General features: G+C 38.1%; 1 protein-coding gene across 7 annotated transcripts in view; it reads right to left on the reverse strand.

Moving 5' to 3' along the window:
* Positions 1 to 16042, reverse strand: part of Ryr2 (ryanodine receptor 2 (cardiac)) — a gene marked incomplete at its 5' end in the record, with an annotated part of 627916 nt that overhangs the window by 177573 nt on the left and 434301 nt on the right. For all 7 annotated transcript variants that reach the window (XM_013504706.1, XM_013504703.1, XM_013504705.1 and 4 more), the window contains 5 exon segments: positions 1420 to 1693; positions 3929 to 4072; positions 5677 to 5782; positions 11271 to 11471; positions 13502 to 14306. In XM_013504706.1, coding sequence (XP_013360160.1) covers positions 1420 to 1693; positions 3929 to 4072; positions 5677 to 5782; positions 11271 to 11471; positions 13502 to 14306 — 1530 coding nt within the window.

Below are 16042 nucleotides of genomic sequence, written 5' to 3' on the forward strand. Positions count from 1 at the left end.
GGTATAAGCTTTTCTGTTTTTGCTCTTTGTCCTGTTAAGCACATTATTATTAGTGTGTAACCATTATCATGAATTTGAAATATAACCTTACAGTCCATTTTCATGAATTTGGATACTAAATAGGCCCACAGCGGTATATTGTTTCCTGACTTGGAAAGGTACTGTGGGGCTATGCTTGTTTGTTTCAACTTGACTGGCTTGGAAAGCACTAGGAGTTTAGTAAAGCATACTTCTGGGTGTGTCTGGGTGGGTTACAGAGGGTAACCTTGGATAATATATATGATCCTTGCCCCTTTCTTCTCATGAGCTATTGTCCCGATTTGCTTCCTGGCCTCCATAAACTAAGCAGTTTTGTTCTGATATGCCCTTCTACCCTGATGTTTCTACCTGGAAACCAGTTTCTATGAACTGAATCCTCTGAAACCATGAGCTAAAGAAACCATTTCCCCCCTTAATTTGTGGGTGTCTGGTACTTAGTGCCAGCAGCGGGAAAATTGATTAATGTACACACCTAACAGACATCATACAGTCTGTGTCTCACTACAATTGTTCTATTCCTTCAGTATAGTTTTGTCAAAAAAAATTGGATTATTCTGCTTCATTAGTTTTACTCAAAGAAGCAACTCTAAGTTTCTTCGACTGAGTTTATTATTTCTTTGTGATCTATCTTATTCATGCAGCAGGGACCTTCATTGTCTCTTCTTTTACCTCATCTTTAATTATACTAGGATTTTTTTCATTTCTGAATATTTCTTTTTTCAACAATTTCTAATGTTCTCCATTCTAGATTTGTACATTTTCAGGCATTGTTCTCAGCATATAGTTTAATCTGTATAGTCTGAATTTTTGTCATCATGTCAATTCCACCTATTTTCACAGCCGCAAATTTAAAAGGTCTTTCAAAGATGACTTTAAGAGAATGTTCTTTATTTTGCCCTCTCTCCTGAATATGGGGTATAAATTTAAACCACCAAATTCAATAGCTTATCAATCTAAGCTATTGAATACTCAAAAGTATTCCCCCTCTCTTCCTTTTTCCAAAGTCCCAGTACGTGACAATAAAGTTTCCGTATTATTTCCTGTGGTTGAGTGTTTGCCTCCCACCCCACCACAGTTTTCAATGTATTTTTATATTTTAAGTTTTATGTATAATTGTATATTAGTGAGAAACTGGACAAAAACTCTAAGCTAACTGCTACATATCATGTTACCTTAGCTTCTAGCTGTAAAGGTAGTCATCTTTTATTACTGAGCAACTGTCTAATTAAGTTGAAAAACATAATCTCTAGAAAAACAGTGACAATATAATGATCATATAATCCAGGCTATATATTTACATTAGAGAACCCACTGAAGTACTAATTGAATAAAAATTAGAGGAAATTTCTAAGGCAAAGCAGTCATAGTGAAATAATTTACCCTAATCCACGAATCATAAGCTTTTCTTCTTCCTTGCCCATCCTTACACTCAGCAGGGAACGGATCTGACCGAGGGAGGCCAGCAGGTTGATGGTGTCTTCTACAGAGACACCATTGATGGTATAGGTCTTCGGCAGTGCCCGGACCAGGCCCCCAATGCCATCATATTGCCGATGCAGCAGCACAAACATGGCCCTCACCAACTCAGGGTCTTCAATGATGGACTCCTGAGCCCACCGGACCATGGTCTCAGAAATCAACTGCTGAAGACTGGCTGTAGTGATATCATGGTCACAGATGAAAAAGGAAAACCGGAAGAGAAGACAATCAGTTGGACATGTCAAGTCCATATGTCATTGCCCCAAAGAGGTATCTCTATTTATGTCCAAACTGAAAAGGCTAGAAATAGTCTTTGAGGAAGATAAACTTCATTTCAATAGTATCTTATTTCAATAAAGATTAGGTCATCCAAGAATAAAAATACAAAAACTTTCCTTAAAAGGTATTCTTAACATCAAAGAAGCTCTTCCAAAGTTACAACCTCTTTTTCAAAATTACTGTCGGCAGCCCTTAAGTAATTCACAGTATCACAATTAATATGAGGTACTCTAACTTTGGTCCCATTTTTTCCTTTCGGAAGATCTGACATCAATACCCACATAGAGGTCAGTCATAGATTTCAAAGAGGCATGCACTTCTCTAGCTGCTTATCTTTAGTTCTTGATTATTTGCAAATGAACACATATAATTAGATTTTTATTTAAGTTGCATTGTCACTTAAAATGTCTTCAAAAGGATTTGATTGTGAAGATGTATTAAAGTAGGAGGTTATTTCACTCACACAAGATTATCTCCAATGTAACATACATTATTCATGCAAAAGCAATACAAACTTCCAAATCTCTCACAGCAAATAGTAAAATTATCCAAATCAAGTGAGGTCAGTGTGACTGATTGATATACCTAATAAGGCACTGTGCCTTATACATTTCTATAGGTCTCAAAACCATGCTGTCCTTTTCATAAGTGAAGATCATAAATTTCATAACCACAAAATGTGGTTAATAAAAACCTCTGAACTAGAATTTCAAAGATGACCTGACTCACATTTGGTTGTGACCTTGAAGAAAAATTTAGGAATAATTGCATGGATCAAGGTTTTTCACTGTAAGTTATTAAAATTTTTAGTGACTTTATTTCTTTCTCTCAGGAAAAAGCCCTTAATAAGCCAGGATTGCATCTTAAAATCATAAGACTCAGAGTAAAAAATAAGTTGGAACTCTCAGAAGTTCTGGGTGCCTCTATCAGGGCAACTGCGCCATGCCCAAGAGAACCACAGGCGAAGAGGTCTATTTGGTTCCCAGGAGTAGCAGCCTTTGTTCTTAGCTAAATATGAGGTATGATCAGAAAATATGGGGAATGCTTAAATTAAGTAAAAGTTATTACAATGAAAGATACATTGCCATTAATCCTTCTCAGAATATTCCTTGCTTTGAACACACTTGTCCCGTTGCCCTTGCCACTTTCTGGAGCAGTTCTAGAAGACTTCTTTTATGAGTGGCGTCAGTTGCACTTCTGCAATTGCTACAATGTCCATCAGTCAATCTGCCTTTCAAGGTAATATTTACATTCAAAATATTTACCTTTCATGGTCATTTTAATGTTGAGGAACAGCCAGAAGTTGCATGGTGCCCCATCTGATGAATAGGGTAGATGAGAACACACCATAATGTTTTTATGAGCCTGCCTTTTCACCGGATCACACTTGGCACCAGTAGTTACCATATTTTTTTTTTTTTTTTTTTGGTTTTTCTCCAGTACTAGGAACTGAACTCACGACCTTGCGCTTGCCAGGCAGGCGCTTTTGCCACTGAGCTAAATCCCCAGCCCCAGTTACCATATTTTTTAATTGAACTTTGTAAAGAGTTAGGGAGTATTCAGAGGGGGATTAATGGCAATGAGGCTTTACTGTAATAATTTTTTGTTCATTTAAAGGTTTACTGTAGTTTTCCACCACACTGCATAGGATATGGATGAACCAGAAAAGCATAACACTTTGGGAAACATTTCAGAACCACAAGATGGTTATAAACAATACCTTTTACCTTTTAAAAGAAGGTTTAATTTGATACAATCACCTGAAAGTCAACTGCAAGCATAGTATTTATACACGAAGGCAACATTTAAACTCTCTTGAGAGCAACTGATCAAACATCTAATTCACTTCTTTTGGAAGCCCATCCATCTATGCCCTGCTGCTACCTCTCACCTTGGTACTATAAATACAGTTTGTCCCTCTTGGCTACTTCTGGAAGCTTCAAGCATGAAGCTAAGATTCTGATTCTTGGAAGTGGTAAACTCCATGATCTCATTGGCTTTTTGGAGTGTGATATTCATCCACTAAAAAATCTGAGTATCATATTCATTTAAGAGGAAATGGAAGTGGAATATGCATTCATTAATAATGTTGTGGTCAGGTTACTGAGTCAGGATGCATTTATATGCTTACAGGACTTCTTGGCATCACTTGCAACTGGTTTTTCTGCTTGTTTCTTCTTCAGGTATGTCACCTTTTCCACCAAGGAGAGCAGGCGACCTCTGATTGTTAAATCACTATTTCCATCCAGAGACCCATCTTCATCCAGCTCAATCCCTAGCATAAAAAAAGTACAGAAAGTAATTAAGGAGAATTTATTTGAAAAAAAAAACATTTTGGCAATAATTCTCAGATCTTGCAACTTTTTCCATTCATAGCTTCAAACAATGTCTAAAATATGTGACAACATTGAGTTTTCCTCCTTTGTCTTTTTCTTCTGCTCCATAAATTCAGGGCTGTCAACAACAGGGATAAATTATGGACTGAGCAAAGGTGAAAGACTCTTCAGAGCAAAGATCAGCCATGTTCGTTGGGCTGATCCTTTGGGCTTCTCTGACTTGGATGCCATCCACCTACACCTGCAGTCCTGCTCTGCCTAATCTCTCCACCATATCACTGATGCCCAACCTCTAACTTTTCTTCCCACCAAAACTTCAGTTGTATTTTGATAACTTGAGAGACAAACAGAAGGCACAATTAGGTGTCCTAAACCAGGGAATGCTTTATATCTATACTAATAATTCTAAAGTTTTAAAGTATTGTTTTCTTTATAGTATATATGTGGTATAAATTCAGTAGTCACTGGCTGTTCATTCATAATGAATACATCTTTTATTTTTATTGTACATAAGAGAAGCATGGTTCTACTAGCAGTGTATTTGTGTGTGAGAGTGTGTGTGTGTGTGTGTGTGTGTGTGTGTGTGTGTGTGTGTGTCTAAGAATGACTCATTTTCTTTCACTGAATGACAGGGTTTATCTATATAATTTCATAAAGGAAGAAAGAATTATATATTCAGAAAGTCTCATCAATTCTATTTTGAAATTTCTTTAAAAAGGAAGAGAGATTTCTCTTAGTCGATTTGGACTACAGACATAAAACAGTGTAAGATTTCCGTAGGCACTCATTAATTTCAAAGGACATACGCTAGATTTCCTAGGCCAGTCCTTAAAGGTGGCCCTTCAATCAGTTCAAATATAACTGTTTCTAATCAAATTTCTTGCTTTTATTTCTAAAGCAGTTTTACTGGGGTATAATTAATAGCTAAAAACTTAACATATTCAACATATATAATTTAATAAGTTTTGACATATTCATATACGTGTTAAATCATCACAAGCAATAGATGTAATTCCATCACCTGTAAGTTTCCTTTTTCTGCATTTCTGTGTTTTGTTGTTGTTGTTGTTGCTGTTGTTGTAAGAACATATAACACACGGTTTACCCTCTTAACAAAGTTGTAAGTGCACAACACAGTAGTATTAACTATAGGCACACGTTATATATAGCAGATCTCTAGTGAGATGGAAATTTTATAGCCAGTGACTAAAGCAACTTAAGATTCAAGCTCTCTTCCAGAAGCACCCAACTACAAACCCCTCTTACTCCTCCTTCACTGCCAATGAGGAAAGAGGGAAAAAAGAGACAATAGTAGTCATCTTCAGCTTCGACGTACTGCCTCTCGGATTTTTCTGTCCCTCATGAATTGCCACACATTTTGCCATATGAAACATTCTTATATGAACTTCCAACTGAGTTCTAATACACAGAGATATTAACACACTCCTAACAGAGATACTATTCACATATGCAGTAAGTTTTGAACCCATATATGGATTAAAAATATACATTTAGTAACAGTTGTAAATCAAGGAGATCTTACCACAATGTGTCATCAAATCTTCATGGAAATCCAAGAGTTGGTCACGAATTTCTTCAGGACATGGACATTCACTTTTATCATCCTTAAAATTGAGAAGCATATTGATCTGAAAATAGAAAAAGCAAAAAAGAAAAAGAGCAGGGATAAAAGAAAGGAAATTTCAGGAATTATACAAAGAAAGTAAAATGAAAGGACTTCAAAATCAGTTTTCAGGTGTTCACAAATTATTGTCCAATAAATAACAAATAGCTGCCTATTTATTGTTCCATCACAAAATATATTTGTACCACAAAAAAAAAAATCCAAAGCTTACCAGGGGTGGAAAACAGTCACACAACGTTGATTCCTTTCTCTGAATTCTACTATATGTTCTATTCTTCATACTTTTAGAATCCTTAACGAACAGATCTACTAATGTTAATGGTTTATTAAGTTGTAGGATACTTTCTTCCATTTTTTTAGCTTTAGACACAGTAATACTAAATTTACAAACGAATGCTACCCCATATTTAAGAAATTATTGAGTTTTTGTAATTTTTTGCTGAAGTTTTTATTTTGTGATTACTGCAGATTTGTATGCTATTGTTAGGAATAACAGAGATCTTGCATGCTTTTTACACAGTTCTCCAATGGTAACATTTTCCTGTCCTTCTCAACTTCACACAGAAACAATAAAGCATTTTGTCAAAATAAATAATATTTATTGTATTACAGAACGATATTACAACCAGTGTATCACCACTGATACAGCCAAAACACAGGACAAGGATTTCCTTTGCCTCAAGAGTCCTTCTTGTGACCCCTTTATGACCAGACCCTCTTATCATCTCCATCCTTAACCCCTGACAACCTCTAATCCATTATCCATCTCTGTAATTGTGTCATTTTAAGAACATTTTAAAAAGTAAAATAAGTATGTATACATTCTCATCAATGCATATTTTTAAAACAAGATTTACTTTATATATAAAGTAAATTATATAAATATATATAATTTACTTTACATATATACACATATATACACATATGGTGCAATATTATATTGTGATATGTTTATCACTGTATAAAGATTAAATCAAGTTAATTAACAGTCATCATTTCATCTACGTGCATGTGTGTGTGTGTGTGTGTGTGTGTGTTAAGAAAGAAAATTCCATGTATGCTTTTGCTGTCTGTAGGGTCTGTACTGATTTCCCACTTCATTCATATTAGGTGTAATTTGTGTCTTTTCTCTCTTTTTCTTAGTCAGTCTTTTTAGAGGTTTGTCCACTTTATTAACCTTTTTAAAATAAGTAGATTTTGAATTCATTTTTTTCTCTTGGGTCCTTCTTTTTCAATTTCAGTAATTTCTGCCTTTATCCATAATCATCTTTGTTCTCTTTGTTTTATGTATATTTTGCCCTATGTATTTAAAATTTTTGTATGGCATCTTTGACTACTGATCTGTTTTCCTCATTTTAAATGCCTCATTTTAACCGTGCTCATTTACTGTCATAAATTTCCATCTCAGTACTTCTGTAGGTCAGTCATCTATTGCACAAGTAATACATCTATTTTCTTTTCATTTGGTATATTTTTTAGTTTCCCTTGAGACTTCCTCTTTGAATGGATTGTTGAGAACTCCATTGTTGAGTTCTTAAGAATTAAGATATTTTTCTGAAATCTTGTTGTCTTTGATTTCTAATTTCATTCTAACATGATTAGAAAAAATTCTGTATCATTTTAATTCTAAGAAATTGGGGGGGAAATATGTTATGGTCTTGGATATGTTCCATCTTTGCAAATGTTTCATGTGCATTGAGAAAAGTGTACTTTCTGTTGTTGGGTGGAATGTTCTACAACAGATTCTATTAAGTGATGATGTGATGAGTCTTCCTATATTGTGGCTGGGTTTTCTGTCTAGCTGTTCTCTCAATTATTAAGAGAGATGTTAAATTCTGTGGTGTAATTGTGGACTGTTTCTCTTTTCAGGTCTAAAAGTTCTGGCTTCATATTTTTGCACCTCTGTTGTTTACTGCATACCCATTAACTTTCTTGGCAGACTGACCATTTATCATTATACAATATTCCTGTCTGGTACTTATTTTTTTTTTCCTTTTTGGCTCTGAAGTCCATATGATGTGGTCATCACTGGTTTCTTGTCATTCTTTTTTTAGATTTTATCTTTTTTCATCTTTTCACAACTTTTATCCTTGCAACCTATTCAAATCATTATATCTGAAGTGAGTTTATTGTAGACAGCACATAGTTGCATTGAGATTTTAAATCCACTCTGCCAATTTCTGTCTTTTAATTGATATATGGACATTATTTACTATGATGGCTTGTAAGTAGATGTCCCTCCAAAGCTTCATGTGGTCATAGGTAGGGCTTTTCAGGGGTGGCTGGATCTAAGGTATGTGATACTGAGATTAAGGATGTGATGCTGGAATTAATGGTGCAATGCTAGGATAGGGTGCCCCATCCTGAGTGTGAGTATGGCCTGCCCTAAGGGTGGGTAGCCTGGATAGAATATAAGGGACAGAAAGAGGGCTGATGCCATCACTTGCTGCTCTTCCTTTTGTTGGTGCTGTTTGTCTTCAGCTGTCTCCTGTCCACTCTGCGATGTCCCTTTGCTATGCCACGGAGCCAGCTGACTATGGACTGAAACCTCTACAAACGGTGAGCCAAAATAAATCTTTACTTATCTCAGCAACAAGAAAAGTAACTAAGACATTTATACTCATGCAATTATTAATATGCTATAATTTAAGATTGTCATCATCTTATTTGCTGTTTGTTTCTTGTCTCTGATTTATTTTGCTGACATTTTGTGGATTACTTTAACAATATTTAGAATCCCATTTTATCCATCCATGGTATTTCTCAGTGTATGTCTTTGTGTAACTTTTTTAATAGTTTCTCTGGGTATTAACTTTATTTAGACATATCTTATGAGTCTAATGATATTAACATCTTATTAGTTTGAATATAGAAACCTTATCTCCTTCTGTGTCCCTTTACTCCATTTCTAATTGTCTTAAAATTTCCTAACATATCCATTTAGATGTTATATCTATACATTTATCAGACATTTATACTATATGCTTGAACTACCAAACATAAAATACCTCAGAAGGAGAGAAAAATGCATTATATTTACATATATTTTAAATTTCTATTACTGTTTTTTCCTTCCTGATTTACCAAACATCCTTTTTTCATCATTTTCCTTCTACTTAAAGGACCTCTTTTAGCTTTCTTTGAGAGCAGGCTGGCTACAGCCAAACTCTCATAATGTTCTCTCTTTGAGAATTTCCCTCTTGTACCTGAAAGAATATTTTCATGAAAGATAAAACTTAGGGTTGACAAGTATTTATCTTCAGCATGTGAGAAATGCTGTCCACCTCCCACTGTCACTTTCAAGATTTTTTTCCTTTGTCTTTAATTTTCAAAAAATTGACTGTAGTGTATTTTACTATAGAATTACTTGGGTTTCTCTGGTAGAGACTTAATTAACTTTGTGAATCTCCAACTTCAAATTCAACTGCCAGTGAATTTGAAGTTTTCAACCATTATTTCTTCAATTTTTTTTTCTTTTTGCCTTCTTCATCCTATCGTTCTCTGACTCTAATACCATGAATGTTTATATCTTCGGTCTCATTCATGCTGGTCATTGATGCCATGTTTATTTTCTCTCTCTTCTCCTCAGAAGGAGGTGGCTTTACCATTCTGTTCTCAACCCAGATTCTTTCCTCTGCTTACTCAATTCTATGGTTAAACCCAGTCACTTAATTTTTATACCAGTTATTGTAATGTTCAGATCTAAAGTTTCCATTGGGTTCTTCTTTCTACCTTTTGTTTCTTTGCTATGATTTTCTTTTTCTTTTTCCTGCATTTTGGAGCAGTTTTGTGATGAATGTTTCAAAATGTCTTCATGATTTTAACATCTCTGTCATCTTAATCCTGATTATCTTTTTTCATTCACATTTTTCCTGGTTCTTGGTATAATCAGTGATTTAACTGAAATTTGAACATTTTGGTCACTATAGTAGAAACTTTAAATCTTACTCAAACCTATAGCTTCACTAGATTCTTCTGAAACTGTTCAGAGAAAAATGATAGACACAGAGAAGGATCAGAATGCCCCACTCCTGCTGGAGAAGGGAAGGACTCAGGGAAAGGGCCATACACGCTGGGCAGGGGTAGAATTCTGGTTCCCTGCTACTCCTATATTGACATCTTCTTGCTGGACAGGGTCAGAGTGTCTTGTTACTTCTTTCACACCCTCTTATGACATTTTGGAAAGAGCAGACCTTGTTACCACTATTGAGGATAAGAACCAGAGCTCCCTCCTTGGGAGATACCTCATTACAGCCCAGTGAAAGTGGACATCAATGCTCCCATTCAGTGCTGGCCAGCGAGGATGGAGTGGGGCTTGGCTATAGCAGTGCAGTTGTTATCTAAAAGATTTGTCTTGCTAAGCTCTCCCTGTCTTACACATCTGTCTGCTGACATCAGGCTTTGGTTAAGATTTTCCTTGATATGCTACTGGCACTCCCTAGACGCAGCCTTCTTCATATTCAAGTCTGGTAGAGAAGGGGCAAAATGGAAACCCAAGGCTCTCATCACCATATCACTCCTGGAGCCCTGGGTTCCACAGCCAGTCACGTTTCTCTCAACTTTGCATAGCTCTTTGTGTTGCCGTATGTGTAATACCCAGGATCTTAGTGTACTTAGAAGAATAGGAGAGAACATATGCACTCTATCTTTCCTGATGCAGAAGTCTCCAAATAATTGTTTAATAGACAGAGACTAGCCTTGTTTTCTGCTCAGAAAACACCACTTATACAAAAAAAAAAAAAAAAAAAAAAAAAAAAAGAAACCCAAAATTCTATATGCTTTGCATCAAAGAAATTACATTCTGGTGAGAAAATATAAATTGTGTCCCTAAACACTTTCATTCTGAGCTAATTTGGATATAGATGTAAATGATAAGGTGAGAGAGCAAAAACATCTGTGATTTGTGTTTGATTCAATCTCCTTCCATCTTGGTAATTTTCCACACTGCATCCCATCTTGTGGCAGATTCCAGAAAATTCTCAACCCCAGCCTAGGTTATTCTCTGATTCAGGCATGTGATGGTGGTTCCACTCCCTCCTCAAGACACCCGGGTCTGGAGGTAATGAGAAAAACATCTTCAAATAAGGTGATTGACCTTCTGGGACACAAAGTGGCAGAGGCAGTTGGTTCTTCCTTGAGGGATCAAATGGAAAGCAGCTAGCATTGTGTCTGAGGTGTCAAGGGCAATGCTTGTCAGCCAAAGAAGACCCATCTGTGGTGGGATACTGTACTATTTACAAAACATTAGACTCTGGCATTCTGAGCTTCTCAAAACAACTGTGATGTAGCTGGCATCTTCAGTATCTTTAAGTAAGTCTCTCTTTTGTTTAAAACAACCAAGTAATTTTTTTGGTGAAACTATGACTATTGACTGAATCAACCCGACTAGTTTAAGCAGAACAGGAGATTATAATTATGATACAGCATTGCAACAGATCCTCAATGAACTAAAATCCAAAGCAGAAAGAAAGAATCTACTTGCATTTCTATACCTGCTCTTGGGGTGGCGACCTGAACTCCTTGGTTTTCCTGGCTGTAAGTGCAGCTGACATGTTTAAGGCTTGCATTACTTCATTATATCGGAAACGTTGATTGTCTTGGAGCTTAGCTACAAAGTCATCTGAAAAGGCTACAATGGCTTCTATCCGGTGCCGGACTTGGCAGTCACAGAGGTACTGAAGCAATAGGCACATCTAAGAAGACAAAATAACATAAAATAAACCTTTTAATAGTTAATGCACATCAAATCATCATTGCTGTTCAGCTGCTCATTCTTCTCCTTTAAGAACAATATTCTTCATTCTATGTGGGCAGCAATGTGCTCAGTACCAGGGGATGAAATGTCACTTGTTTAAATCAAAGTGGCCAGTACATGTCCCTTCGGTGGACACTTACTCCTGAGCCTCCCCTGCAGCCCCAGGTGATGTGGCAAATGGGTCATAAGGAACAGTTTCCTAGGGTTCTCTGGGAAGAGCTTCCACCACTGATAAGTGACTAGAACGCCTTCCTTTTCAAAGTACATGTAACTGGTTATGACCTGGTTCCTGGACAAGGAACGTGGTGACATCTCTTAGCAGGAAAACTACAGTCTGAGCATCACAGAGCAGAGAGACACTAGGATCTGGTTCCTGATGACATCAGAGTTCCTGTACTAATTCTAAAACTCCACACTTTATATGCAAGCATGCAAATTAATTAAGGGAAGAGTGCTTACTCATTAGTGAGCTGGGTGTTTCTTATTTTTCTTCTTTCTCTCCTTTCTTTTTCTTTTTTTCCCCCCTTTAGTACAGGGGATTGGACCCTTTGCTCGAGGTTCATTCACCAGTTGCACCCCACCCCTGTCCTTTTTATTTTGTGACCTTCTCACTAACTGGTTAAGTTTCCCAGGCTGGACTCAAACTTGCAATCCCCCTGCCTTAGCCTCTCAGAGCGCTAGGATTACAGGTGTCCACTACAGTGTCTGGATAGCTGAGTGTTTTCTCATAGGAAAAGGGATTTTTTACTGATACAGTATGCTGGCAGAAACATGTCCATGAAATCATGTTCTCCCAAACTTAGGAAAATACTTATATCCATTTAATACCAACTATGATACAAATCCACAGTGGTATTAAAGAGGACTCTAAAACCCTGCCTGTCTGGGGCTGGGGATTTAGCTCAGTGGCACAGTGCCTGCCTGGCAAGCGCAAGGTTGTGAGTTCAATTCCTGGTACTGGGGGAAAAAAAAAAAACCCTGCCTGTCTCCAAATCCAATATAAGCATTTCTGGCCACTCTGGGGAGAGAATTTTCTGTCATTCTCTAGAGTCACCTTGTGCCCACTCACTTCTCCATCTCTTTTACCAACTCAGCACGATCACCAACCTCTCAGGTCTGGACCAGCCTGACTGCAGGTTGCCAGTGAGCCACAACTAGACTCCCACCTCTTTTCCTTTATCACTTTCCTTGCAGCAGCCAGCTGGGCTCTCCTGCCCCAGGACCTTCCCAGGCTGTCTGTTCTATGGGGGGATCCTATCCCTCCCTCTGCTTTGTCTTCAGTTCAAAAGTCACTACCTCTGAGAGGCCTTTCCCCCTTCCCAACTATAATCCAAATTTTCTTCCCTCTGGTAATCCACTCTTTTACTTCAGAGTATTTAATGCAGTTACCAATAACATATTTCAAAGGAAATACAGAAATTAGCATTATTTCTCATAGACTGTGAGCTTCCCAAAGCCAGGCTCACATCCACTTGCTTCTCTTGGCTTGGAAAACAGGCCAGAGTTTCACTTGTATTAGTGCTGAAGGAGGGAATGAGCAAAAACCAGGCCAACCATGCAAATTCACAGTGATTCTAATGAAATACAGAGGCATAAAGAAAAGACATTCCATGCACATTGATGAGCACAAAGACAGGCAGTCTTTGATTCCTCGTAAACTCGCCAGGGAGGAGCATTTTGCTACATAAGAATGGTCACATGCACGAGTGACCAAGTATGCTAAGGTGGGAAAGAGAGGTGGGAAAGAGACGTCTGAGGCTAAGGGCCTCAGACGTCAGTCACGCCAACATCATGTAGTGAAATACATTTGCAGAAACGCATAGGAGGGATAAGAATGAGAGGCAAGTTAATTTGACGAAGAACTCCACATACCCAGAGAGATAAACAAACAGACAGACTGAGAGACAGGCAAAATTTAAGACTTTAGTACTTAGCAGTGCTGGAATTCCCACTCTTCTTTCCGCTTACCTGCAGTTTAACTGGCTCAGGCAGTTTCATCTGGAGTAGGCCTTCCTTGGGCCCCTTACCCCCTTTGGCACAGTCTTCCCCTGCTCCTTCCAGCTTTGGGTCTTCGGTACCGAGCTCTTTCTCCAGCACATCACCCTCCTCCTCCACAGAGGCAGCTTCCTTAAACACGCTGGGCTCAATCAGCTGCAGGATGTGTTTCAGGTCCTCATTGTGAAAGATGCCCATGATTAGCAAGGTATAGAAGAGCTTGATGAGAGGCACAAAGAGGAACTCGGTGGTCCCACCAACAGGGTCCCGTGCGTGGAGGCTACCCTCTTTAACAGCTTCTGTAAGCATCTGTATGGTCTTGGCCTTGAGGATGTCCAGGGGGAACTCAGGACTGTACTGGTAACATTCATTACTGATGCTTACAAAGCTGGGGGAAGAAAACTGCATCCGTGGCCTGAGGGAGGTACTGAGGCCGATGCCAGGGAGGCCATGCTTCTTGTTCTCGTCAGGGAAGAGGGTGATGCTCTTGGTTTCCTCGGTCATGGGGACAATGAATTCATTGTTCATCATGAGCCTGGCAGTAGCATAGGAACTAAGATGGATGTCAATCAGCAGATCATAGTAGCCCGAGCGCAGCAAGCCAGGCATGTACTTATTCTCGATGGCATAGAGCAGCTGAGGTTCATCCACGTGGCTACAAAGGGCATGGGCCACCCGGTGGTTCCCCAGGGCACAGACCGCTGAGTACAGCCGGAGAGTGTGATAGTGAAATTTCAGCAACTCCTCCTGTTCTGTCAACTCTAAGATGTCAACAGATCTGTGGAACAGGAGAGGGAGTGGCATTGAGATTAGGAAAGGACCATCAGAGATATTCTGGATCAGAATCTGTGTCTGTCATGTATTTTAAAATGCGTCTCCTCCATCCTCAGTTAAGGTTTTGAGTACTTCTTTTTGACATGTAGTTTCAATGTGAACCTGAGATACTCTTTTTTTTTTTTTTTTTTTTTTTTTTTTGGTTTTTCTCCAGTACCGGGAACCGAACTCACGACCTTACGCATGCCAGGCAGGCGCTTTTGCCGCTGAGCTAAATCCCTAGCCCCCTGAGATACTCTTCTTTCAGAATTTGCACACCCTTTGGGAAATTCCCAACCACCTTTTACAACTGAATAACTTGGCTCAAGAAGCCAGAAAGATTTGCTTAGGGCTAATCAGCTCTCACCTCTGTCCTATGATCAGTTTCTTAGTCAGGGGTAGGTGAACAGAATACCTCTGGTGTAAATTACCCACTTATGATCTTTCACAGTTCCCAAAACCTCCAGCCACAACCACCCATGTTTCCATGCAGGTATGTACAGCTCATGAAACAAACAATATAAATGGCATTTTCTCCCTAGCAAAATCAAAAGGCTACTCCAATTTCTGTTGCAGTAGGAGTTACACTGTATGCTTAGTTCAGGTCATTTTATTTTTGTTAAGCCTATGGCCAGAGTACACCTAAAGCCAAATCACTTCTTTTGAGCACATTACAGTTGATCTAGATTGTCAACTTAATTGATTTGAGAGGGGCTGGGGATTTAGCTCAGCGGCACAGCACCTGCCTGGCAAGCTCAAGGTCGTGAGTTCGATTCCCGGTACCAGAAAAAAAACAAACAAAAAAAATAATAATAATAAATAATTGATTTGAGAGATACCAAGGGGATTGGTGAAGCACACGTCTAGATATGTCTGGATGGGTCATGGAGGCAAGACTTTGGGTACTGTATTTGGTCCCTGGCCCTTTCTTGTTGGCTCCTTTCCCCTTTGTCATTCCACCATGATGTGTCTCCTTCAGAGCCAGGCAACCATAGACTGAAACCTCTCAAACTGTAAGCTAAAATAATCCTCTCCTCCTTTAAATTGCAAGTATCAGGTATTTTGTCCCAGCAACAGGAAAGCTGACCAATACAGAGCACATACTTTCTTCAGATGAGATATATTCTAAACTATTTAAATCATATAGATTTTTCATGGGTGAAACTGGAGTATTAAAAGTAGAAACATGATATATCCTCAATCAAAAGAATTGCTTGCTCATCTTGAAAGGTGTTCTTAGACTTAACCATTCCTTCCATAACAGCATGGACACATGCACCGGTGTGTGTGTGTGTGTGTGTGTTTGGTTTACTACTATCCTTCTTGTGCCTGTAATAGTGCCTAGAGCAAGTAGTTGATCTTGGTATGGACAAGTTTTATTTTCCTTTCTCTTGGGTATATTCCTGAAAGTGGAATTGCTAGGTCACATGGTAAGTCTTATGTTTAATTTTCCGAGGAAATGACAAGTTATTTCCCAAAGCATAGGTTAAATGGTAAAGGTAATAAAATAAAATACTAACCACATAAAATTATACAAAAATACTTCTTAGGAGGCTGAAGCAGGAGGATTGCAAGTTCAAGACCAGCCTAAGCAATATAGCAAAATTCTGTTTTAAACTAAAATGTAAAACTCATAATAGCTAAATCTTGGAAGAAGCCTATATGGCCATCAGCAGATAAATAAAGAAAACTGTGGAATAT

The sequence above is a fragment of the Chinchilla lanigera genome, unplaced genomic scaffold (genome assembly GCF_000276665.1).
Source record: "Chinchilla lanigera isolate Chin_1 unplaced genomic scaffold, ChiLan1.0 scaffold00091, whole genome shotgun sequence".
NCBI classification, from domain to species: domain Eukaryota; kingdom Metazoa; phylum Chordata; class Mammalia; order Rodentia; family Chinchillidae; genus Chinchilla; species Chinchilla lanigera.